A 26,372-nucleotide genomic window follows, 5' to 3' on the forward strand; every position below is an offset into this window, starting at 1 on the left:
AATAAGACAATGTATCAATAAAAAAACTGAATAAAATGTAAATACTTAGATAAAAAAGTAAATAAATAAACAGAAAAACAGATCAATAAAATAAATCCCATTTAACCAAAGCGAAGCTAGAAAGGTAGGTCTGTAGTTTGCTTTTAAAAACATCAACGTTCTCCGCTGCCCTGTTCCACAGATGTGGGCCATGTTATGTAGGCCCAGCAAATATGGTCAGTCTTGAAGTTGGACAATACATTGGAGGGGGAAAATAAAGTCAATAAGACGTCGGTGTACAGCATACTCAATTTCACCTGACTTGATTATGTCCGGGTGACCATTTACCCTGGTAGCTGCTCGCACCGGATCCTTTTATTTTTAAACTTTATTTGCATATTTTCACAAATATCATGTGATACAAACAATTTTGAACAATTCGGCATCCTACTTAAAATATAAAAATAAGGCAGTAATTTCCATTCAATAAACATTAGCCTACTACCTTACATAATGATGACATAACATAAATAAAGTTAAAGGTACTTAAATACACAGTAAGAAAAGAGGAAAGTAGAAAAAAAAAAATATATATAAATAAATATTACCAAATACCAAAAAAGATATAGGCTATATAATCACATTTCCTTGAAAAAAATCAGCTGTATAAATACTTTTGTTATTGCTCGCACCTGATCCTGTGATGCCCGCTGTTTAATGTGTGCGTGGCAGTGATGTAACAGTGATGTAACAGAGGAGGAGTCAGATGCGCCTCTACTGCGCTCGCTCAAACTGTCGGGTCCTGTACAGATGAACGCATGCCTCTACCTCGGAGCACTTTGCTTGAATTTAACCAACAGGCAAGTCGACGCCAACTTCCATGTCACTGCTGTAGTTTGGCAGCTGGTTGGTTTCAGTGTGCTGCTGAAGTGGTGAATGCATCTTGACTGAACTACTGCTGAGTACTGCTGAGCGCCTGACAGGTGTTGGGGGACCGCCACCCGGCCAGAGAGAGAGAACATGTCCAATGGGAAAGACGCAAATGCTGCAGAGAAGTGAGTACAGGCAACTTCAAGTTTAGTGACACGCAAAAAGTTGTCTTTTCCCTAAGTATTTGTCTCCTTCTGGATCAGCAGGTAGGATTCTATTTATCTTGGGAAATGGTAAGAAAAAGAAAAAGGAAAACCTGTACAGGAAATAATAATATAGATTCACTCTCTGCTGCACCACAATGCTCGTTTCCTTGTCGTCTGCCAACCTAGTTCATTTTGTCACAAATATTTCCAAGTTAAGTGACACTAACAAGGTGTCACTTGCCTTGGTGCTTGGTGCATACATAAACAAACCGAAATTGAACATTAATGAAATAAACAAAATATACATAGCTGTTTAACATGAGACAAAACAGGCTGAATGGATTGAGTGCATAATGTGCAAAATATATAGAATGGGCAGGTGTATAGCCCTGGATGGATGTTGATGCAGAGTGTGGGGAATAGGACATTTAATATATAATATAATCATTTTATATTAAGGACAACACAGATGCTGCTTTTGTGTGATGCTGCTCTTACTGCATCATGAGTTTAGTGACTAAGACTAAGACTTCAGGCAAACTTAAATGCATGTTGTTGCTCTTTGCTGTGAACCTCTTACCTGCACCACACATGGATCCTGTATGTTTATCAGTGTGCTGCTGATTTCCCCTCTACTCAGTGCTTTTGCTGTGTGCACGTTTTGATCCGTGTTGTGTTTGTGCGGCAGCTCCTCACAGATGACTCTGAAAGAGTGCCTGGATGAGTGCATGGAGGCCTTGGATCTCTTCCTCAACAACCACTTCAATGAGAGCCTAGAGAGGCTGCGGCCAAGGTAACGGAATAATCCCCGAGTCATGTTTGGCTCCACACAGGTTTGAACCAGCTGTTGACAGTCTGTGTACTGCATACATGTTTTAGCACATTCACTGTGGTATCTTTTAGTATGATGTCAGAAGAATTTAGTCTCGGGTGATGTTAAGAAGAAGAAGAAACTGTAGTGTGACCTGTGAAGTAGCCTGCTTCCTGTCAGCCATGACACGAGGGTGGGCCTTGCGTAGGCTTCAGTTCTCCAGGATATGAGGTGTTTGCTGAAGCTGACGCCCAACGTGTGACTGTTCCAACAGCCAACGAAAAGCAACCCTACAAAATAAACACTATGCACAAGACGGCCTGGGACGGCAGAGGAGATAGGAAGAATAAAGAGAACCAGACATTTGCTCTTATCTTTTCTCAGCAGGAAAATGCGCCGGTCATACAGTAGCTGTGCTCTTAAAATTGCCTCTGTTTGCCTCCAGTGTATAACGTTGATCCTGCCACTCCGTCTTTCCTATATAGAGTGAATGAGAGTATGTACCATGCTCTTATCTACGCCACAGTGCTGGAAATGCAGGCCATGATGACTTTCCAGCCTGATGACATCAGCAATGCAGGAAATACCATGAAGAGTGCCTCGGAGGTGTGCCAGAGGTCAGGATGTCACGTGAATGTATAGTGTTTTTCACCAGGTTTAAGCATATCATTTCACTCATTTCATAGACTGGAATAATATATATATATATATATATATATATATATATATATATATATTTTTTTTTTTTTTTTAAAACACATGCTGTCAACTCTTCTTCCACAGTCCATCAGCCATAAGAGGCAAATTTACAGGATTGCATTTACATGGACTGTTTCTGACCATACTACCAATTTGACTGCGTTTGCATGAGAGAAGCCATTAAAGCAGCTGCCAAGATAATGTGCCAAAATGGGCACATGCAATTCGTGGATGATTGCTGTCACTGTCAGCAAATATGTGTTTAGCACGAATACTAACACCATTTCTTTTGTTGATACTAAAGTATTGGTTTGGTGTTTCAGGTTTCGACGGAAGTCCCCAGGTTTATCTAACAAGTCGGTAGGGGAATCGCTCACTGAAGGTAAAAGGCTTACATGTTTCTTTTTTTTTTTTTTTTTTTCACCCAGAAAACCGTAAATGCAAAGGGAAAATGTGTAATTTATGTTTAATTTTCCTTCTTTCAATGGGGATAACATGTTCAATTGTCTGAGTGTTCACTATGCCATATATCCCGCACATTTTCAATGGAGTTTGATAGCAAAAAAAAAACTATAGTGGCCTATCTAAAACGGTCAGTGCCAATCTTCTTGATGTTGTCAACTTCTCCATCCAACAGTAATGATTTTTTTTTTTTGCAGACTTACAATTTTCCACTGACATTTTACATCCGTAGAGAAAACAGCTCTGAAGCTGTATCCGCTTAAGCACTGCGGTGCTTTAAGCTAAATGCTAACATTTGCATGCTAACATGCTTACCATGTTCACCATCTAAATTAAGATTAGATTAGATTAGACTGTATTAGAGGTTATTGTCCACCTTGGTGGAAATTTGTCTTCGGCTTCTCCAAAACATTAAAACACAACTATGACATTGGATATTATCAAACATTAAACATACAGCACCCTAATACTACACACCATTAAACATAAAACAATAATTGTGCAATGAGCAGAAACAGCAGCTGGTGGAAAGAAGGTAGGATACAGCCTACAAGAGAACATATTTAAAATACCTGCTCTTTTGTAGTGCAGTCATTTTGCATCCAGTGCCTCTACGGCAATGGGGAACAAAAGAGCTCTTAGAAATATTCCGGCTCGCCCTCGGGACCCTGAATCGACGGCCAGACGAGAGCAACTCAAACTCAGAGTTTAGTGGGTGTGAGGCATCCACAGATATCTGTCTGGCCTTCCTGAGTACCACACTGTCTGATAGATCATTGAGCTGCTTCTGTGGCCTGCCAATCACCTTCCCTGCTATTTTAACAATTTTGGAAAGCTTGGTTTTGTCTTTTGCGTTCAGGTTGCCATACCAAGCTGTTACATTAAAGTGCTCATATTATGCTTTTTGGCTTTTCCCCTTTTCTTTATTGTGTTATATATATTTTTTGTGCCTGTTATAGGTTTACAAAGTGAAAAAGCCTAAAGTCCACCCCAAAGGGACTTATTATCTTGCAGAGAAAACACTGTTCACAAACTGCTCCAAACAGCTCTATTGTAGTCCAGCTTTTACTTCCGTGATGAACGTGCGTCACTTTGTAACACACGTTATAATGCTCGCCTAGCTGCTAGCATGGCACTCCCTCATTCTCTGCTTCTTAATGGCTAGTAGTCCTCACCTAGAAACTGTGCATGTGCGACTCCCAACAAAAATTTAACAGAAGTGAGATGTCTCACTCTGTAGCTCAAACGGAGAGCTCAACAAGCAGGGCGAAAAGAGGAGCTGTAGCAATGTGCAGTACGACAAAAATGTGGTGTTTTAAAAAAAAAATTATTATTAAACCATGTAAACCTATTCTGGTACAACATCTAAATACAATTATGAACCTGAAAATGAGCATAATATGAGCACTGTAAACTGTAAAATACTTTCTACCAGGCCCCTGTGTGCCATCACAAGTATGTGTTGACTCACACTGAAGCTCCTCAGTTTCCTGGTTACAAACAGGCACTGGTTGGCTCTCTGAGTTTGCATTAAAACTTAAGGCGTGATCCATGATTGTGCCCAAGTACTTGAAATGTTCCACTACCTCCACAGGCTGGTTGTTAAGTACAACAGGGGTGATGTTACTGGTCCCTCCTGATTTTGTTTTGTTTTAGGAGTTCTTTTGTTTTTGCCATGTTCATTTCCTAATGAGAAGTCTGACACCAGTCCTGCAGTAAATTGACCTGGCTAAAGTAAGCTTTCTCATGTGCAGCATTATTTTCGGTGAGAAGTCCAACCAAATGTCATCAGTATATTTAAGTAGATTAACATTGCTGCTGTCTACCGTCATTAATATAAATTGCAAAATAACAGAGGTGACAACACGCAGCCTTGTGGTGCTCCAGTATTTAAAACAAGCTTGTCTGAGTATGTTAGCATGCTAACATTAGCTAATTAGCACATAACTCAAAGCACTGCTCAGGCTGATTAGAATGTCATTAGACTTGCAGATATTTGGTAAGAAACCAAAGTATTGCACAAGTAAAGACCTTTTGAAATTATTATGTCGCTAAATAAAATAAAACCAAATAATTGCAATTCCCCGTTAGGAGGGACATGGATGTCTGTACAAAGTTTTGTGGCTACACATCCAATAGCGGCTGAGATATTTTAGTCCCGGCCAAAAGTGTTTAACCAACCGACTGACAGAAATTAAAGAGGAGTGGTCCCTGGGGGATAAGGTTTTATTGCAGAAAAATAAGCCCCGGGGCAAACAAGTTAATGATACTTAAACATTTGTTCAGCAAGACCATCTTCACAGATGAACACCACTTTTATGACTTATGAAGCGTAAATGCAATCTTCAGAAGAAAAAGCTAACACTAGGCTATAAACAAACGAGACCACGGTTGCATGACTTCAACATCTCCACCTCTAAAGTGGCAGTAACGTTTAATGTCCCCGACAACCTCTGTCGCCTCATTTAGCCACTTGTTAGCAACTGTTGTTAGCACTAACCTTTTTTTCAGACTTGTAAAAGCATTAAAATACACGAGTGGAGCATCCCTAAAGCCATGCAGCTAGTGTGGCTAAAACATAAACATATTCATATAAACATATTCCCATATTATTTGCTATGAGCGACTGATGAGGTAGCAGTGAAACAATTTGATGCTTCCTTGCTTGTTGATTTTGATCCCTGTACAGTATGTTATTTATTATTTCATGTGTCGTGTTTATGCATGTGTTTTTGCAGTGCAGCTTCACGCTGAAGTGTGTTACGCAGAGTGCCAACTCCAAAGAGCCGCTCTCACCTTCCTACAGGTGAAGTAGGCTAATCCCATTTTTCAAACTTAGAAATGAACTGTATATATCTGTATATCTAACGTAACAGCACACCAGAGTTTCCACATTATCAAGACTGTTTATTTAGGAAGTGTCCAGCAAATATATGGAACGAAAATTCCATTTAGGCCATTTTTTCTATTTGTTTGAATGATAATCTAAGCACCTCAGTTCAATTTACCCATTCCCTTGTTGTTTTTCCACAGGATGAGAACATGGTGAGTTTTATCAAAGGAGGGATCAAAGTACGAAACAGTTACCTAATTTACAAGTAAGTAATAAGAGAGAAACAGGTTGTATAGTTAGTAAAAGTTGGTGGTGTTATATTTTATTGAGCAAAAAGGCTGTATACGTTATATCAATATTTATTTCCCGCTCTTCTTGCAGTTGCAAAATTTGTAAAGTTATCAAAGGGGCACTCGACCAATTTTGCCTTCTGTAGTTTTGGAGGAAACTAATAATAATAATAATAATAATAATAATAATACATACATACATACATACATAAGTTTTATATAGCGCTTTACATGGAACTCAGAGACGCTTTACAAACAAAAGAAAGAAGGAAACAAACAAACAAGATAAGTAAATTATGGATAGGCCAATTGAAACAAGTGAGTTTTGAGCAGTTTTTTTTATAGGTGTTCAGTGAGTCTGAGTTTCTGATGTGGATGGGGAGTGAGTTCCAGAGGGTGGGGGCAGCTATTGCAAAGGCTCGGTCCCCCAAAGTTTGGTGGGTTGATTTGGTGATGGGTTTGAGGGGGTTTAAGTCTGCTGAGCGAAGGCATCTGGAGGGACGATGGTGCTGTAAGAGGTCTGTGAGGTATGGAGGGGCCAGATTATTGAGAGCTTTGTACCTACGATGAGTAGAACTTTGTAATGGATGCGCTGTTGTGCAGGGAGCCAGTGAAGCTGTTGAAGGACAGGGGTGATGTGTTGTCTTGAACCGGTGTGGGTGAGGAGGCGAGCAGCAGAGTTTTGAACGTATTGCAGTTTTTGTAAGACCGATGAAGGGAGACCATATAGGAGGCTGTTGCAGTAGTCAAGTCTTGATGTTATGAATGCATGGATGAGAGTTTCAGCAGCAGATGTCGAGAGGGTGGGGCGAAGACGAGCAATGTTACATAGGTGGAAAAAGGCAGTTTTGGTGATATGATGGATATGGGGCTTAAAAGTGAGTGTGGGGTCAAAAATGATACCAAGATTTTGGATCTGGAGTTAGGTGTTGACTGTATGTCCAGCGATGGAGAGAGCGAAATCTTGGGAGGAGGCAAGTAGTGATTTTGGACCAATGATGATGATTTCAGATTTGTTGTAGTTGAGTTTAAGGAAATTGGCAGTCATCCAGGTTTTTATTGCAGAGAGGCATTTTGTGATGGTTGATACTGTGGCAGGAGTGATGGATCTAGTGCTGAGGTATAGTTGTGTGTCGTCTGCGTAACTGTGGAATTTGAGTCCGTGATTTTGAATGATAAGTCCAAGGGGAAGCATATACAGGATAAACAGAAGAGGACCTAGCACTGAACCTTGAGGGACTCCGTGATTGACCGGTATGGTGTGGGACGTACAGTTGTTGATGGATATGAATTGAGATCTGTTGGTGAGGTATGAGGTGAACCAGAGATGCCCAGATTTTTTAGACGTTGGAGAAGGATGGAGTGGTCAATGGTGTCGAAAGCGGCAGAGAGGTCAAGTAGGATGAGAATAGAGAGGGAACCAGAGTCCGAAGCAAGCAGGAGGTCATTCGTTAATTCGTAAACTCTCTAAACTGTCTAAAAAATAGTGTCATAGTGACATCATCAGGCTTATTTGGAGACTTGATTCAACAGAAAGTCTCCTTTACAAAATGGGCATGTGGAGTATCAGGCAAGGAGGTTCTTAAAAGATGCTATTGGTTTGCATTATGGGAAATGTAGGAACAAGTGTTTTTTGGAGCTTGAAAGTCTGGATATTTTGGCCTCTGCTGCACAGATTTTGATCGTTCTTTCTTTTTTAAATCTGTATCTCACACAATTCCTATTTGAAAGTGCAACAGTAAATCACTGGAGAAACTTTTTAAGTTAGATGTTTGGTTTTTTTGTTTAGTCAAATGTCATTACGTGGGGGCGACCTCTAGCTCACCCGGTAGAGCGTGCAGCTCGCCCTATGTAGGCTCAAACCTTGGCAGTAGCTTGGGTTTTGATTCTGACCCGAGGCCCTTTGCCGCATGCCATCCCTTCTCTTTCTCCCGCATTTCCTGTCATTTTTCAGCTGCTCTAATAAAGGAAAAAGCCCTCGTAATTTGGCAGCCCATCCCCTTGCAATGACTCTGAGGACCCTCTGTTGAAGATCACTGCTATACAGTATTAGGTCATTATGCTGAGCTGTGTTGTTAAACAATTGACATCAATGCCTTTTTTTTCATCCAGAGAACTGCATTCCTTCATACAATCTCACAACTGTCTCAAAGGACCCAGCCACGTTCACTTAGAGGGAGGAATATCATTTGGAATAGGGGCGTTTAATCTGGTACGTCACAAAAGCAGCCCCAAACACCATCGTGTGTGAGATTGTGTGTGTGTGTGAGATCGTGTGTGTGTGACTACCATACAGTTTATCAGGTCTTCTTTATTCACAGACACTCTCTCTATTTCCTCCACGGATACTCAAAGTTTTAGAGTTTGCGGGCTTCTCTGGAGACAAGGTGTGACATATATATATATATATATATACACACATTTCCTCCATTATGCATTAACTGACACAATCATTGATGTTTTCTACATGTGTGGTTCTGTTTTAGGAATTTGGTCTGTCTCTGCTGCATGACGGTGCGACCGGGATGAATTTGCGCTCCATGCTGTGTGCTCTGCTCGTGCTCTGCTACTACACCTTTCTCACGTTCATCCTAGGTAGTGCTGTACCCCCTCCAAAGCATCACAAGCATCGGAGATTCAGATGATTCTGATCACGTGGTAATATCCTGTCATTGAAAATGTTGGGACGATGTATCATGTGTATCGTATCTCCGTTCTGTCCTCTCAGGTACAGGCGAGGGAGACGTGATTGAAGCTGAAAGGCTGCTGAAACCTTTCCGTCTCCGCTACCCACGGGTGAGTGGCAACAAGGACCATGTGTTTACAGGATGCATCACTTTCTAGGAAGTTCTGAAGTGCAAAAAGTCCAGGATATCACTGCCTTCGTTGCATCTATTTTGAGCATTATTTTTTTAATGTGTCTCTTACGAGTGCCCCAACTTTAAGGAAGTGCAATAATAAATAACTGAAGTACAAAATTTCTAAAGGATAATTCGGTTTTTTTTATTATTATTTTGAACTTTGACTTTTTTTTCATCTTATTTTTGTAGTTTTGTAGTTAATGATTTACATTGTACTCACCAAAGTAATTGCTACATTTTCGGAACATGGCAACCACGAATTAAAAGAAGTCAGACTAGGCAACTTCCTGATGCAACTTTGAACTACCATATGTGCCCTTTTTATGCTTGCATACAGTTCTTCCTTTTTTTTTTTAGCAAAGAGGGAATATTTAAGTGGTTCAGATCATCTGGCTATAAACCCTTGTTTTATTTCCATTTTTGCTTTCAGATCCAAGCAATTAGCTTGAGTGGTAAAATGAGTACAAAGTCGTAATTGATAGAAAAAAGTAAAAGTACATAAAACAGAATGATCCTTTATTGGCAATTGAATTGAATTTGGAATGAATTTAACTTTTTACGTCATTGCCCGTTGTAATCTTTCTATTTTTACACCGTCTTTGCGTCTCAATGTATTCCAGCTCTTTCTTACAAATCCCTCCTTCAACTCATATTTTCTTTTTTCTTTTTATGGTCCAGTTAAACACTCAGAATCCTCCCCACCCTGATTACTTTCATCTGATACTCACTCCACCTTCCTCTCACGCAGCCCCTTCTGCACCCTGCATCTATACATCCTCTTTCCTTCTTTCTAGTGAACTCGCACACCTTCAGGCTATTACTCCTTCCACTCCCCCTGACTGACATTCTTGTGACTTCATAATACCTGTTTCCACTCCACCTTTTCCCTACATGCCTGCCCATCCCAGAGAACAAACTCAAAGCTCTGGCACAATGTGTAACGACTCAGAATAGAAATGTCTTGGTTAAACATTGGTGAGAGTAATTGCTAAACAACAGGTCTGCTTGCAGATAGAGGAGAAGTTAACACACAGCAGATTGACATGTAATACTGAGCAACACTGGAGGCTGAAATCAATTTTTTTCTTCTGTCCAGGGAGCAATATTCCTCTTCTTTGCAGGCAGGACTGAGGAGATCAGGGGGAACATTGATGAGGTGTGTTTTGATGAAATGTGTCAGGGACATGGCTTGGAAGAATGACGACTGATGTTATATTTCCTGTACATTTAATCTCCTTTTAATAGAGCATTTTGTTGTCAGAAAAATGTAAATAATCATAAGTGATTGCATACTTTCTTGAGAGCGAGTGAAGCATGAACATTTCTGGTAATATTGACGCCATGTTTTAGCCCCTGAGCTAGCAAAAGACCAGCACCCAATGTAAATATTTAATACACAACATTCCTCCAAAGCAGCGTTCCCTCAGGGGCAGAGCCAGATGTTGTAAACCTTCAGGGCTCAGGCCAAACCTGGGGGGGAAATCCGGGGGTATGCTTAATTTACGGCAGCTATATGCACTAGTTTTCAAGCCATTTGATAATAGAATGTCATAAAATCTGTACATCATTTGGGAAAAACCTGATAGTTGCCAAGGAAAAGGATCTTTTGGGAGAGCCAACATCCGATTTTGTATCTAATTGTTCTCCAACTGTCTTCATCATTGGGAAACCTGAACACAACCGATGTTGAGGATGATTCATTCTCAATCCTGCCATCTAAAGAGACACAACAACTGTCTGATGTTTCTATTTTTAAATTACATGACATAGGTAGGAATTTGGCATTTTACTAATCTTTAAAAATATTTTTAGTAGACTTTACAGAATGAGTTATGAACATATAACGTATTCTCTATTGATTTACCAGTCCAGACAAAGAGACTTAGGGGATATGACATAGTTATTTTAAAAACATATAAGATTAAGGGATTTTGAGAAAACATTTGGGGCTGGAGCCCCAGAAGCCACCCCGTTGCTCTGCCCCTGGCGTCACTGTTGCATATCCTTGTTGATGTGTATATATATGATATATTTGATGTATTGTCAATGATCTGCCAGGCGGTGGCACTCTTTGAAGATGGCTGCAAGGCCCAGCAGGCGTGGAAGCAGTTCCACCACATGTGCTACTGGGAGCTGATGTGGTGCTTCACCTACAAGCGAGCGTGGAAGATGGCGTACTTCTACGCAGACCTGCTGAGCCAGGAGAGCCGCTGGTCCAAGGTACAGAACACCAGACGGGCCAGAGGAGATCAGTGGGAATTTAGTTGGTTGAACTCTCAAAAGAAAGCTGTGCGTCGATCTGGTCGAAAGCCAAAATGTGTGAATGCTTACTTTATGTTTCTAACTGCTAGGCCATGTATGTTTACATGAAAGCTGCTTACCTCAGCATGCTGGCTGAAGATGAGGCCAGGCCTTTTGGGGAGGACGAGGTTGAGCTCTTTAGGTAAATGCACACACTGTAATTGCTCCATGATTTATCTCAGAAACATATACCACATACACAACATAGACATAACAACACTCTAGGATGTAACTAAGTTGTTAAAGGTCCCCTTTAGACATGTTTTGAGACCTATAAAAATACTCTTGCTTTGAATAATTTTTATCTGATGTAGTTTTTCCACCGAAAAGTTTATTACCTCACTAAAAACTCTGCATATTGAACCACATTTGGCTTTGAAACTAGATGGGATGTCACAAAGTTCCGCTTTGACGTGGACGATTTAAACGTCTTCACGACTCAAAACTTAACCGTTCTGGTTTATTTTCACTGCTCTCATCAACTTGGTTTCCCACAAGGAGGCAGCTGATTTTAGCGCGAAAGCTCTGATAAACCCATTGTACACTACCTGCACAGCACCAAACGGCACAAACAAAAGTTAGCAACTAGCTAGTGAACATAGTGGTGCATTGATATTTTCCTCAGGAGTTGGTGGAGACCAAAAAGAGAGCTAAAAGAGAGTTAACATTGGACTTAAATTCATCAGGTGGACAGAAGCAAGAGTCCAAATGAAAACATTGCTCCGTGTGTGCTGGATGTGTAAATACCATAGACTGTAAAAGTAGTGGACATTGGTTTGTGGACTGCCGTTTCGAAGCCTTGAGTTTGGCCATCATTGCAGATTGTCAACCCCTCCTAATTGAGTCATCCAGTGGAGATTAAACAGTAACTGGCACCATTTATCTGCATGTATGGCAGTACAGAAAATCTGCAAACTTTCCCCTTAGTTACCAGCTAATGCTAGAGGTAGCTAGCTAGCTGGGTTGGCAGAACGCTGAAGAAGACATATATTTTTAGGCGACCAAAATGCTCCAATTAACTTTGAAGTGAAAACACACAGTGAGAGGGTCAAAGTATAAGAAGAAAAGCACGGCCAATACCCAAAAACAAGTTCATGGCTATTTTAATCTCCACAGTGCCATGGTTAGCATTGCTAAGCCTCTGTCCTGATTGACAGGTCGGCGTGTAGCTAGGCCCCTAAAGCATCCCCTGCCTTATAGTCTGTTAAAATAAATGGGACCATAATTTACAAAATAAACATCCTGCTGTATTATAGAAAACTTGAAACTAGCGATCGAGACCATAAACCTATTACTGAGGTAATAAATCAAGTGAGAAGCAGGGTCATTTTCCCATAGACTTTGGAAACCGACTTCTTTTTAAACCAGTGGAGTCACCTCCTACTGGAAGTTAAATGCAGGTATAAGGCACTTCCGCATTGGTTTCACTTTTCAGACCCAGAAGCTTTGTCCATTATTTTTACAGTATATGGTAAATATGCAACTGTTAGCTAACATGTTTGGTGTAAGGTGATAATATGTCACATTTGTGTGATTGACAGCTAGTTACACTGCCTCCAAGTGGCTATAAATAAATAAATTCAGGTTTAAAAGGAAGTACATCCGAAGTTTTAGGCACTGTCTCACTAATTCAGACCTCATGTGTTCTTTCCTAATTACTCTTCACTAATGTTCCTGTGTCTTTAGACAAGTGCCCACCTTCAAGCAGAAGATAGCAGGGAAGTCTCCCCCGACTGAGAAGTTTGCTATCCGTAAAGCTAGACGCTACAAGGCTCGCTGCCCAATCAGGCTACCAGTGCCGGTGCTGGTAAGCTTCAAACACACACACACACACACACACACACACACGCACAATGGCAAATACGTTTGACTAACAGAGCCTTCTAACAGTATTCACCGTTTCATTATAGGAGATGATGTACATGTGGAACGGTTTCAGCATGATCAGCAAACGACCAGAGTTGACTGAAGGCATGATGCAGACTTTGGTGGATGCAGAACGCACCCTGCTGGAGTCTCCTGGTAATAGCACTTATCCCAAACCAGAACAAACTCCACTCCCGGGATTTCACTCTTTTTGGCCAGATGTCCATTATTACCTTCCTCTTTCTTTGTGTTGGCATTCTAAACTCCGGTGGATTTCTGAGGACTATGGTTAACTGCTCCTCAGATCTCTGCAGGGTAAATCCAGACAGATAGCTAGACTATTTGTCCAATCTGAGTTTTCTGTTGCACGACTTAAACAACTTTTTGAACGTACACGTTCCACCAAAACAAGTTCCTTCCCGAGGCTATTTTGCAGAGAGACAACCTAAAATATAACTTTAGACAAAATGAGATAACTTTACACTCTCCTCTACAGATAACGAGTATTCGTTGGATGACCGCTGTCTGATCCACCTGCTCAAAGGTCTGTGTTTGAAGAACCAGGGTCTCCTCCAGGCTGCCGAGGAAAGCTTCAACAAAGTGTTTTCCAGGTGACTTCCAGTGGTTTTAATTTCAAGTTATTCCCTGCTAACACGGCATGCAAGTCAACAAACCATTTATCTTCTGTGAACAGAGACACGTCAGTGTGTGTGCACTGCATGTAAAAACCTGGATGCAGTTTTTGGCAACATGGATGAACACATTGGCCATTTAGACCAAGTTAAGATCACTTCACTTTCAAATTTTAGTAGGCGATGCCATTCTCCCAATAAGAACTAAAATTATTAACGGGTCCAAAGTCATCCTTAAAAGGACTTTTAAATTTAGTGTTTGCTTATCTTGTGTCAAAAATCTTTACTGAATATTTTCCTGACATTTAAAGTAAACACTGAACTGGATGTACTGACAATGCACTGTTTGCTTAGTTTCCTCTCAACTCACCTATCAAGTCATACAGTGAATATTTACATAGCACTGAAGAATGACAGCCATTCTTGTTTAAGTCACACTGATGATGACTAGGTTTACATGCACATATTATTCCGGTTTTTGCCCTTATTTAGACAATACAATGTTCTGACGAAGCTGTTAACATGGCTAAAGAAAATAATTATTGCACTAATATTCCTGTTTACATATAGCAGGGCATAATGTTTAAAAAAATGTTTTCCAGCGGTGGTGTACTTGTTGGACTATGCAAACCCAGCCTCCCTCTTTTATTCCTTCAGACAGCTTTTGAAAATGTCGGTGTTGCGATGTTTGTGCATATTATAAAAACCTGTGGATACCCAAAAATATTAGTGTGCATGTAAACATACTCACTGAATATAATGACCCAGGCTTTCAAATAGGTCCTAAGAGAAACCTTTGGTTCTTCATTCATATCAAAAGTTAGTCACCTACCCGCATGGAAAAACCAAACTCTTGTTCCTTATTACAGGGTAACTTACATTTGAAATGTAACTGTATTATGTGACAGTTACACTTAGTTCACCTTCTTTGTGTGTGTGCTCAGTGAAAAGAAGATCAAGTTTGACCACTACCTGGTGCCTAACTCTCTGGTGGAGCTCAGTCTGCTCTACATAGACCAAGGCAGAAGGGACGAGGCTATTAAACTACTGCACAAGGCCAAGTAAGTTACTCCCTTAAAGCAGCTTCATTGATGCATACAGCATCCGAGACACTGTCAAACCCTGCCACCTAGATCCAGCAAGATGACAAAGTCGAATATCATTTGTATTCTTGTGCATAGACTGTAATGTGATACAGAAATGCAGTGCTTTAATTAGAGTTAAAAAGCTTGTAGTAGTCTAGCCTGCACAGCTTGCATGTGCAGCATTTGGGGGCACAGCATTGTCTGCATGGATTATTGTGCTGGTACACATTCATATTTTGTAATAGAAAACATGTTGGGGATTATGTGTAATCAAAGCCCTTATTTAGCTTCCTACCTCACACAGCAGCGCATTTTGGCTTCCTCTTGTGTTTTGTCCAAGCAGACATTCTGCCCAACACTTAAGAACAAGTACACCATGAGTACCTGCATTTATTAGAAAGTGACAGGAGTGAAGTAACAGTACTCCGTTGGACAGAAATGTTATGTACTTTACTAACCTAACAAAAACCTAAAAATATGAATGACCAACAAAATAGCCCATATTTAAAGTGTAATGTAATCCATTAGAACAGCTGTGCAATAAATACAAATATGGATGATATTATGGACAATTATTCAGCTGGAAATCATTTATTCAGTTTTTATTTATATATATATATATATATATATATATATATATATATATATATATATATATATATATATATATATATATATATATATATATATATAAAACACAGATAAAAGCTGTTTTTATAAGGAGTCATGCTCGTAATTTCGTTCATGCTTCTCATTTCTGTGTTTTGCTAAATGACAATAAAAGGAATCTTTTATTGTACCTAACCTAAAGAAAAAGACATTTTTGGAATACATATTTATTTGCTGCCTTGAAGATAGCCAATACCACTCTCATGTCTATGCAGGGAAGGTAAGGTAGCAGCTGCTTAGCATAAAGATATAGGAAACGGGGGAAATCGCTAGCCTTGCTCTGTCCAAAGGTAACAAAGTCCGCCTACCACAGCCAAGAAATAGTTCTACACAATAACCCGCCCTGAAACCGCAACTTGTTTCATTTTTGTGCGTATTACAACTTGCTACATAGTGAGTTTTTGAGGTACTAATAGGCAGATGTTGGTAGCTTTGGACAAAGCCAAACTAGCCGTTTCTCCATGTGTCCAGTCTTTATGCTAAGCTAATCGAACCGGCTGCTGGCTGTAGCTTCATTTCAAAGCGGTATCCATCTTTTCTTCTGACTCTAGTCAGGATAGTCCCACAATGTACAGCGAGTACCGTCTGTATGGTTACTCAGTGCATAGCCCCTACAGGAACACTAGAGGTCGCTTTCTGCCGGTTACAGAACAACAATTGCTATCCACTCACGGGTGGTGGTGGGGGGGGGTAAATAAAATGGGATCTTGAAGACTAATAAATTGTTTATCAACCCTCTGCTCCCATTGGATAAAAGGCAGTAAAGGAGGCAAGTTGAGAAGTCACAAAAAAAAAAAAGTAATGTATTGTAATATTCAATAAAACGCCAACACTAATCCTTTCACACTTTAATCTTCCTCCACCGTTTTGACTCGTAGACACAACTACAAGGACTACTCGATGGAGTCTCGGACACAGTTCAGGGTACACGCTGCTCTGGCCAAACTCAAGGCTGACCCCGGGGAAGAGGAGGACACTCATATGTAAGGAGGACATTTTCTCACACTGGACTCTCCATTTCCCTGACAGTTATGGCTGTTTTAGCCCTTTTTTTTTTTAAACTATCCATTTTCAACAAGTGAATGCTGGGTTTTTTTTAGCACTGTGTTCAGGTATACCTTTTTGTGTCACTGTCTACACTAGCATATCATTGGACTAAAGTAAAGGCTGTTTTACAAAAGCCTGGGCTGCCCAGACTGGCTTCCAAGATCATAGAAGTGTTTGACATTGTCAACTGAGGGACCGTGTATATACAGTACACTAGATATTATGGACAATGTTTTCATGGTTTACATATAAAAATGAAACACTAAATTTGAATCAGTTGATTGAAAGCATCACAACCAGTGTAAGACATTTTATGATTTGATGAAATTTATAGTAATGACTTTATATTTTACTAAATTAAAATAGCGCTCTATGATTTTTACATAATTAAGTTACTTCAGTATACTGTGCAGTTTTGGAAAGACGACATTTTAAGGTGTTAAGATCTAAGGTATTTTAAGATAGTTTTAAAAAAACTAATTTAGAAAATGGTTAACTGACTTGAAATGTATGCCCCCCCCCCTCCAGTCAGCAGCCAGTATTCTATGCATTCATTCATTTCTTACTCTGTATGCTCGCAACGGAAATGCATACGAGTACAACAGGCCATGGCTAAAGAGGTGAACCGTTTACTGCTGTTCTCAACTCACTGACACCGTCTTGGTGTTTGAATTAATCAAAATTCAGTGTTTACGCACATTTGTAACGGTGCATGCACTTTCCAAAAATTTCAGAATGTTTAACAAATATTTTTGCATAAATAAATTCTACATACGACTGTCTGTTTTGTCATTAATGATGCCAAAATAAAGTCTGTCCCCTTGTAATATTTATCATCCTTTTTAAAATATTTTAAAACATACATTTCTTGGGCGCCTGGGTAGCTTACCTGGTTGAGTGTGCGCCCCATGTACAGAGGTTCAGTCCATACCGCAGCGGCGTCAGGTTTGATTCGGACCTGTGGCCCTTTGCTGCATGTCATTCCCCCCTCCTTTCCAGTCTTAAAAATGCCCCGAAAAATAATCTTAAAAACATTTCTGTACAGCAATGTATTTATTTCAGTGATAGCTAAATACATAAAGAGATAATGAAAAATAACATTAGGTTTTTTTTTTCTAACCTGTATTCAGATACTCTTTTACAAATGTCCCAGTGAGTTGTATTATGCAGCACACCTTCCATCTCAGTAAGTAGTTAGACCAAGCCCCAGCAGTTCTGTATGTCTGAAATGACTCCGTCTAAGACTATGAGGAAGCAGCAGGAGGTGTGACAGGGGCCACCACCTGCTCCTCTTTCAGTCTGCGTTTCATTAGTTTCTTCTTCTTCTTCTCTTCCTTCTCTATTTCAGCAACCATTTCCAAGAACTTGGGGCTGCGGGGGTCCACTGCGTAGCCAAAGCGCTCTCTGGCCTCGGCCAGCAACTTTGCACGCCGCGCTTTCTCCTCCTTCAGCTTGTGCTTGGTTTCCCGCTTCTCTCTGCGCCAGTCCGCTATCATCTTAGGCATTTTGGCCATGTTTGCTGCTAGGAGTTTCTCTCTGTGATGGAAATGGAAAGATTAGTATGACCGATGTTAATGTGCTGCATCAGGCACAGTTGTTCAACAGGTCGGTTGGTTCACATATCTCCACAACTATGAGATTGATTGCCATGGAAGGTGCAGTTCTTGGTCCTCGTAGGATGAATTATGTCAATCTCCCTGACTCTTCCTCTTATCTTTTTTTTTAGCACAAGACTAGTTGCCCAGTCCATATTAAAATCACAATACAATACGTCAAATAATACATACGTCATATACATATGATATACTGTATATACACATAACATTTAACAGTTATAAATGATGTTTCTTTATTTTTAAGATTATTTGGGACAATGCACATTAATTAACATTGGCGTTATGGTTAAATGTGCCAGGGTTAGCTTGACAGCTAATTTGCACCCCGTGATCACAACACAACTGTCAGGCGCACATGCACAAACACAAATTAGTCGACCAATTGAATAGTCGATCAAAAGACAAATAATTGAGAACTATTTTGCTAATTGGATAATTGTTTTAAATCGTTCTTTATGCAAACATTTAACTCACTCGTGCAATATCAATGTATACTGAACTGTGCATTAGTATGTACTGACATCAGTAAATAGGAAATATTCAGTCTCTCTACTTGTTATATTTAAACTTTCTGCAAATCCCCCCGCTGTGGGAATATAGTAGTTGCTGCTTTTCTCTGCTTTATGTGAACATGAACTGAATATTAACTTTGGGACTTGAACAGTTGGTCAGAAAAAGCAGGACATTTGAAGCCACCACGCAGGAAAACTGATGGACATTTTCTGACTAGTCAGGTGCAGTAGTATGTTAACAACCTTAACTAATGATAATATGCAGTTGCATTGTGGGAAATATAGGGACACAGCATTTTTGGAGCCTGATCCATCCTGGAGACGACTCAGGATATGTCTGATCTCTCTTGGGAGTTCCCCAACTATGTGGAAGCCCGTTTTTAGTTGTAGATTTAAAAAATGACTACCATGATTGAGTGTAAATTAAGCTCTGAAGTTCTGTGAATGAGCTGAAAGCATCCTCTTCCTCCATCAGCTGGTGTTTGAGTTCAGTGTGGATGGATTTGCTGCTGGTTATGTTCACCTGGGCCACGTTCAGCCACTTTTTCCTTTTTTTAACTGCAACTGGTGCGAGTTGAACACCCTGCTGTGTGCGCAAGCGCTCTGCCTTTTAATTACCACAAGTTTACATACACGTCTCTGCTGATTGGGTATCACCTGTGACACAGCCACTGAACGAGAGCAAACACGCCGCAGAGCCGTTGCTGTCCCTTGGAAAAAGGTTTGGTCTTTGCCTTTCAAATATATGCTTACTAATAAAGTGAGAGAAGTTACGTTTAAATGAATTCACAGATTCTACCCAGCAAAGTGTGTGCTTAAGCTGTATAAACCAGACATTGCATCTGAATGCTCTTTCTGTAAAAAAGGTCAGATGAAGATATTTCCCATTTATTTTGGAGATGTTCCTACACAGACAAATTCTGGTCAGATGTTCCTTGAATTTATCCATCACGTATTTCTCATTTTGTTTTTAAGGATGTTTTCTTTGGTGCGGTTGAGCTTAAGACGGATAAGGAAGGAAAACATTTCATTATTAATCTTTTATTTCTACCTGCTAAATATCACATCCATAAATGTAAGTTCAGGGGCAAAAAACCTCTTTCCTGTGTTTGAAAACAAAGTCAATGAATATTTGGACTCTATAAGATATTCAAAGAACTGTAAAGCTCTGAAGACTGTGCAGATATAGTCAACCCTTGTGACATCACGTGACTGAATGATATTGAACTAACTGTTAAGTCATGCTATGAATTGGACTGCTTGTTGATGAGCCTTGCTGGACTTTGCAGACTCCCTGGGATATGAGTTGCTTATGTATTTATTTTGTGGTTGTGTGTACGTGTACTTTTGTGTAGAGCTGGGGAATATATCAATATTATATTGATATGGTGATATGAGACTAGATATTTTCTTAGATTTTGGATAACGTAATATGGCATAAGTGTCTTTTCCTGGTTTTAAAGGCTGCATTTCACTAAAGTGATGTCATTTTCTGAACTTCCCAGACTGTTGTAACTGTTCTATTAATTGTCTTTACCCACTTAATCATTATATCCACAATACTGATGATTATATCTCAAAAATCTCATTGTGTAAATATTTTGTCAAAACTACAATATCGTTGCGGTATCGATAGAGGTATTTGGTCAAAAATATTGTGATATTTGATTTTCTCCATATTGCCCAGCACTACTTTTGTGTGTTGTTTGTAACTGCAAATGCTCTCAATAAATTAATTTAAAAAAGAAATAACCTCAGAGCCGTTGCACACCGTTCCGAGGAAACATAACATGCCGTCCAACACGGAAACCGTAGCAAAATTGGTACACAGCGTTTTGAGATTGAACGTGCCCTTGTATTCTCTTAGCCCCAGTTTGTGCCTCACATATATTTACCAATCCATAACGGCAGTAGCTACATCCTGACCGCCCGGTACTACCATAGACCGTATATAAACGGGTACTACCCGTGCTGGCACTGAAGTTAAGAGTAAACAGACCAGCGTACCAGCTAGCTGTCCGATAATTGGCGCACCACCGTTAGCTACAGTAGCGTTACTTACTTTGCCAGCCGTTTTTCGGTTTCCTGCTTCTCCCTGGCCTCAATGTTCTTCAGCATTACCTCTAACGGAGGGTGCCAGTCCTGTTCCTCTGCGATGATCTTGTCCAGCTGCTCATGGCTGGGCCACAGCGACGCAGGGTCGATACCCGACGCTGAGCCGTAGCGACCGAATAGCTTCCTGTCATACCGGGCCGTCTTCTGCCACTCCGGCGTCTTCTCGCTGTCTTTGTCTGGGACGTAGGGCTCCCGGAGGTTTAGCTTTAAAGGTTTGGGGTTATAGGACGCCGCCTGCAACAGAAACCCACTTTGGGAGTTCGCAGAAAGTACAGTTTTCGAACATGAAAGTCCCTTTAAAGTCCTACATAACATTGCCGTCCTCCTGCACAACATGGACGCCGCCATCTTTGTTAGTCCACAAAAAGGACCCGGGGTAAAAAAAAAAAAAAAAGAAGAGGTAACTACCGCAGTGCCTGTTCATCAGGAGAATAATGCTGATAATAATAATAATAATAATAATAATACATCCATGCTTTACAGTCTTTGATCAGGAGGCAGTGCTCTGGTATGTTGGTAAAGTTACAGTTTAAAATGTTTAATATCTAAATTTTGGTTTGGTTAGACTACTGGGACACGCAAGGCATGACATTTATATCCTCCTGAGACCCAGCCCATTGACTTATGTCCACTGTAGTGGACATTTGAGTTTCATTCCTCTCCTTGGAATCGTTTGTGCAAGTCTCTTAATTCCTGCTGTACTGTACAGAGGACATCCTGGGCTTTTCAGTGATGTGTTATTTGATTGGCTGGGAGGCCGGGAACCGCCTCTTTCTTTCAATCCAAAATGGACAGCATAGGAACAAGCACATTTTATGGAAAGATAAGAGATGAGTCAAATATTATTATTTATTTTATGATAATCATATATTTTCTTGTTCATTAAGGTGTTAGGAATCATATATTGAGTTCTGATAGAAACTACATTATGTATCCTTTGAAAAATTGGCATTTTATGAATGTCAATTATAGTGGACATCAGGACTATCTTCATGTAAATAATGACTCCACATCTACCAAATTTGTCTTTTTTTGTACTCAAATGATCCTGTTGTCCACTACAGTGGACATTCTTTAAATAAATAAAAATAAAAAAATTTAAATTGTAAGATGTTTTTTTAACCTTAAACAGGTATGGAATCACAAAAAAATCTGATTAGGAAAAACAAAATTTTCCTCGGTTCTCAGGAGGATATAGCACGTTTTATTACAAAAAGGCCGCTCAAAGTGATTTGATTAAGACATTACATTCATTGCATTAGAAAATAAGCACATGGCATTTAAAAAAAATACTGTCTTTGATAGTGTCGAAAGAATTAATGTGTTAATCAATTAGTTGATCAACAAACAATAATTTGACAAGAAATGTAGATTGATAGGCTATATTGTTTTTCATTGTTTTTAAAGCAGAAATACCAACTCTCCAAATTCTCTCTTTTTTTTTATCAATGAAAATTAAATGTCTTTGTGTTTGTGATTGTATAAAGAAACAAGCAATTTAAAGACTTTGCTTTGGTGTCTGGGAAATTGTGATGGACAGTCTTCATTGTTTTCTGCACAGACTAACGATTAATCATAAAGACATTTGACAGCTTATAGTTCATAGTAACTAGGCCTACTGTTAGTTGTTTCAGTGCCAGGCACCGTTGGGCCCTGGCACTTTCGTGCTCGGGCCCTTAGTAAACTTAGGAGGGAAATAAACCTTTGAAAGAGAGGACCTTTGTTTAAACGTCCCTTTTTTTTTAAAGCAGACTCCATCCTCCCTCAACAAACAAGAAGCGGAGATAGGACGGCTGGGGTTGCTCTGGAGTGCAGCACTTACAGAGACAGATGTCATCGCTTTTGTGTCGTGGGAGCGCGCGGGGCTCTCCATCGTCATTAAAGATGTAGGGTTCCCATGGCAGGGGGTAGCACCAGGCTGGAGGTGGGGGGGTGCGGGTGGGTGTGGGCATGACAGAGGTTTAATTTGGCTTATAGGAGCGATCTGGTGCCAAGCCCGGGGCTTTAGGGATCGCATCAACGTCAGTCACAGGCAAATAGGCTTGTTAGGAGTTGAGACGATAAGGGGATGGTGGCAAGATGACAGGTCTATTTCTGAGTGAGGATGTGAGTAGGAGGGTTGGCTGGTGTATTAATACATGTTTAGGGAAGTTATATAGAACAGGCTCACCGGAATTAGGACTTTTTACAGATGTGTTTAATTTGTATGGAGCTGTACATTTGTATTGAATATAATGAGCAGTCGTGGAATGTAAGTAGGCCTACTGTACTTAAGTACAAATTTGAGCTACTTGTACTTTACTTGAGTCTTTTCTTTTCATGCCACTTTCTACTTCTACTCCGCTACATTTCAGAGAGAAATATTGTACTTTGTACTCCACTACATGTGTCTGACAACTTTACGAATTAGAATTTGTAAACACATGTAGTTTATAAAATATGTTTTATTATAAATTAAACTACCCAACAATATACACGCCCACCTGAAATGATTAGCAGATTAAACAATTAGTTGACTGACAGAACTGTTTGGATCGTTTCCAGGTTCCAAAATGGGAGGATTTTTCTGCACCGAGTACTTTTACTTTTAATACTTTTATGTACATTTTCCCGATGATACTTCAATACTTTTACTTAACTACCATTGTCAATGCAGGACTTTTACATGTATTTCTCCAGTGTGGTGTTAGTAATTTTACTTAAGTAAAGGATCTGAATACTTCTCTCACCACTGGTTAGGAGCATAGTTGCATGGGACTGAGAGATTTTGGTATTCTCTAAGTGGAACAAGCACAGCACAACACTTTGGCCTTCATTGTTGGTCAGATGTCCAAAACCACATCTGGTCACTTAAAGACAGATCGCTCAGATAAGGTTAGTCAGGGGTTGTGTTAGGCTTAAACATAAGAGTACATGTTGGCAGACATCATTTTAAATGGTTTAGGTGCTTTCCCTTGAAGGATAGAGTCTTACAAAAACAACTCAGTGTGGCCCAACGGTTAGCAGCACTGTATGTGGGTTTTCTCCGGGTGCTCTGGTTTCCCCTACCACTAAAAACATGTTCCCCCTGAGCTGATGTGTGGTGAGCGTCTGGCGTCGTCGGGCTGCCGTGCATCTCCCAGATGGGTGCTACACATTGGTGGTGGTAGAGAGTAGTTATTATTGGTAGAGCCCCTGAGTATCTCAAAGACCCCCTCATACAGTTGGAGAAACTCTTGCACACCAGAGCTAGTGTTGCCAACTTGGGCTTGCTGAGGTTTAACACCAACATCAGAACCTGTTCCTTTAGGGTCTGTGGTGCCAGGAATGTAAACGGAACGTAAAAATAATAAGACAGGCCTATAATATGACTTATTGTGACGTTATTGTGTCCTCTAGAGCTGAGTTATTAGTTGATACTTTGTTCAACAGATAATTATTCTCAGTAATTAGTCGTTTAAATATTTTTACGAGCAACAATTCCAACAACTGTTCAAGCCTTTTAAATGTGAGGATTTGCTGCTTTCATTGTTAAATTAAAGCAGCAAATCCGGTTAAATGTACAATTATAAATTTAAAATCACCTTTGACTCTGGGAAGTTGTAAAAGGTTTCTCCCCTCTTATTTTCTGACATGTTATCGACCAATTGAATAATCCATTAATGGTGAAAATAGTTGCATCTAAATAATGTCATCTTTGACATTTGTATAGTTGTTTACATAATATAAACTAAACTAAAGACACATTGACAAATAAACAGTCTTCTAAACACAAAATTCATTCCTAAATTACAGGAACCTTTTATTATAATATTAATAACAATTGTTTAAATAAATGTGGTACCTGTTTGTCAGATGTTACTTAATCAATAACCACCACATTTGTTGTAACCATCATTTGTGAAATAATATTAATAAAAAATAATAATGAAAATACTCTCTCTTACAGACACACACACACACACACACACACAGGCAGAGAGAGAGAGAGAGCCAAGGTTTGGTGTTGTCTTTCCTATGAAGCAATTTGCCAAGCCAGTGTTACTATTTGTTGACACAAAGAAGAAATCATAATAAATTGAGTCTAAATGAACCGCTCCTTTGTTGGCCTTTAACAATGACAGGGTTTTGCTCAAAAACAAAAAAAATGTTGGCACCCAAAATTAGATATGTCAGCATTTCCCCAGAACAAGGGATGAGAACAAATCCCAAATAACCAAGAGCTGAGCCCCAAAATATCTCCATTTCCTGGTAATGACAGAACACTGTGGCTTCACTGCACAAACTATAAGAGGGGGAAAAAAGGCAAGGCAAAGCTTCCTTGGTAAGACGAGTCCCTAGAGCGCCGGTGATAAATTACAGCTTTCTGCAGAAATTAATAATCCAAAGGTAACTAATGTTGTCCTTGGCAACACGGATACAAATTCCCCATAGGTAACTGAAACATGTAAACACTGCACGTTTGTATGGCATTCCTGATTGCTCAATTTGTGGTTACATAAAGGCCATCATGGTCACAACAAAGCAATAAGGAGTGTAGACATGTAGATTTCTTTTTTACTGGAGCGTAAGTCAGGGCTGTGATCACTCTTGCAGCTCTCCGCAGGCTGCTTTTTAAACACCCCAAAAGCCCCACACACACACACACACACACACACACACACACACACACACACACACAATGTTAAACTTGGACTTAGCCCAAATCAGAACTGCCAGCGTAAGCGGTCTTATGAAGTGTGTGTGTGTGTGTGTGTGTGTGTGCGTGCTAGAGAAAGCGGAGGGCAGAGGAGGACGGGGAGCTTTCAGTGGGGAGCAGCAGAGTATTTTACAGTAATGGATGTACCACATGGAGATCCAGTTAGTGATGCGTTTGGAGCGCGACCGGGGGTTTGAGTGCAGGGGGGTTCATTGCCCTGCTGCTTTCTCCACTGAGTTTGTGGAAACATGCAAGGGTGGCTGTTGCTCTGTTCATCCACCTGGGTATAGGGGTGATGGAGAGACCAGGGTGGCGGAGCAGAGTTAACCACCAGAGAGCTTTTATTTCTGCTCACTTTGCAGCAAAGAGTGCAGTAAAAATGGCAAGCTGGGATTCCCTGGACTCCCACTGCATCTCCTGCCACATAATGGCTGTAACACTTTAGCTAAATTATCTTGCATCACAAATCTTTATATCTCACGTTCATGTAAACACCTGAAGAGGAGCACATTCGTAAAAACATACTCACCCACTGGGTTTACATAAGGATTTGGCATTTGTTCCATGTCTGTAATGGCACTGGAGTCCCGCGGTAGTAAACAACTGTGCCACTCTCTGCCCCTGATACATTAAGATTTTCCTACAAATGAACAAATGGCTTTGGGAATTGAACAGATTGTGGTTCATAAAAAAAGACAGATTTGTAAACAATGACAACATCTCAAAAATGGTTTCGTTATGATGGAGCTCATCGTTTCTCCTTTCTCTTTGGGAGTCCTCAGGTCTGTACAGCCCAGCCCAGGGTCCTAATGAGATGATGAATGGAAGCGTACAGAGTGA

The 26,372-nt window shown here is 40.1% G+C and overlaps 2 protein-coding genes across 3 annotated transcripts; one reads left to right on the plus strand and one right to left on the minus strand.

The window, feature by feature from the left end:
• Window positions 1-696: 696 nt before the first annotated feature.
• Window positions 697-17,381, plus strand: zgc:158403 (tetratricopeptide repeat protein 39A). 2 transcript variants are annotated; one of them, XM_028600386.1, is made up of 18 exons: window positions 697-1,034; window positions 1,744-1,848; window positions 2,352-2,483; window positions 2,889-2,947; window positions 5,766-5,833; window positions 6,061-6,125; window positions 8,263-8,362; window positions 8,472-8,537; window positions 8,637-8,748; window positions 8,879-8,946; window positions 10,108-10,167; window positions 11,070-11,231; window positions 11,363-11,454; window positions 12,999-13,119; window positions 13,223-13,334; window positions 13,675-13,789; window positions 14,755-14,871; window positions 16,443-17,381. In XM_028600386.1, exons 1-18 carry the CDS (start codon window positions 1,000-1,002, stop codon window positions 16,549-16,551), a joined length of 1,698 nt encoding a protein of 565 aa, XP_028456187.1. In that variant the 5' UTR covers window positions 697-999; the 3' UTR covers window positions 16,552-17,381. The 2 variants fall into 2 exon arrangements, with proteins under 2 accessions (XP_028456187.1, XP_028456188.1); XM_028600387.1 differs by having other exon boundaries at window positions 8,637-8,745; window positions 16,443-16,551.
• Window positions 17,382-17,645: 264 nt separating this feature from the next.
• gadd45gip1 (growth arrest and DNA-damage-inducible, gamma interacting protein 1) lies at window positions 17,646-21,550 on the minus strand. The gene is made up of 2 exons (XM_028600389.1): window positions 20,802-21,550; window positions 17,646-18,147 (listed from the first exon to the last, which is right to left on the minus strand). The coding sequence occupies exons 1-2, from the start codon at window positions 21,200-21,202 to the stop codon at window positions 17,856-17,858; spliced, it is 693 nt and encodes a 230-aa protein (XP_028456190.1). The 5' UTR covers window positions 21,203-21,550; the 3' UTR covers window positions 17,646-17,855.
• Window positions 21,551-26,372: the final 4,822 nt, after the last annotated feature.

The sequence above is a fragment of the Perca flavescens genome, chromosome 15, assembly GCF_004354835.1.
Source record: "Perca flavescens isolate YP-PL-M2 chromosome 15, PFLA_1.0, whole genome shotgun sequence".
NCBI lineage: Eukaryota > Metazoa > Chordata > Actinopteri > Perciformes > Percidae > Perca > Perca flavescens.

What these genes read in the sequence shown, in the direction of transcription:
- zgc:158403 (XM_028600386.1), top strand. Translation starts at nt 1,000, where the DNA reads ATGTCCAATGGGAAAGACGCAAATGCTGCAGAGAA. An exon ending in CTAGAGAGGCTGCGGCCAAG is followed by an intron (nt 1,849 to 2,351) that starts GTAACGGAATAA and finishes TTTCCTATATAG; the next exon opens with AGTGAATGAGAGTATGTACC. An exon ending in CGGGCTTCTCTGGAGACAAG is followed by an intron (nt 8,538 to 8,636) that starts GTGTGACATATA and finishes GTTCTGTTTTAG; the next exon opens with GAATTTGGTCTGTCTCTGCT.
- gadd45gip1 (XM_028600389.1), bottom strand. Translation starts at nt 21,202, where the DNA reads ATGGCGGCGTCCATGTTGTGCAGGAGGACGGCAATGTTATGTAGGACT. An exon ending in ACCGAAAAACGGCTGGCAAA is followed by an intron (nt 18,148 to 20,801) that starts GTAAGTAACGCT and finishes TTTCCATCACAG; the next exon opens with AGAGAAACTCCTAGCAGCAA.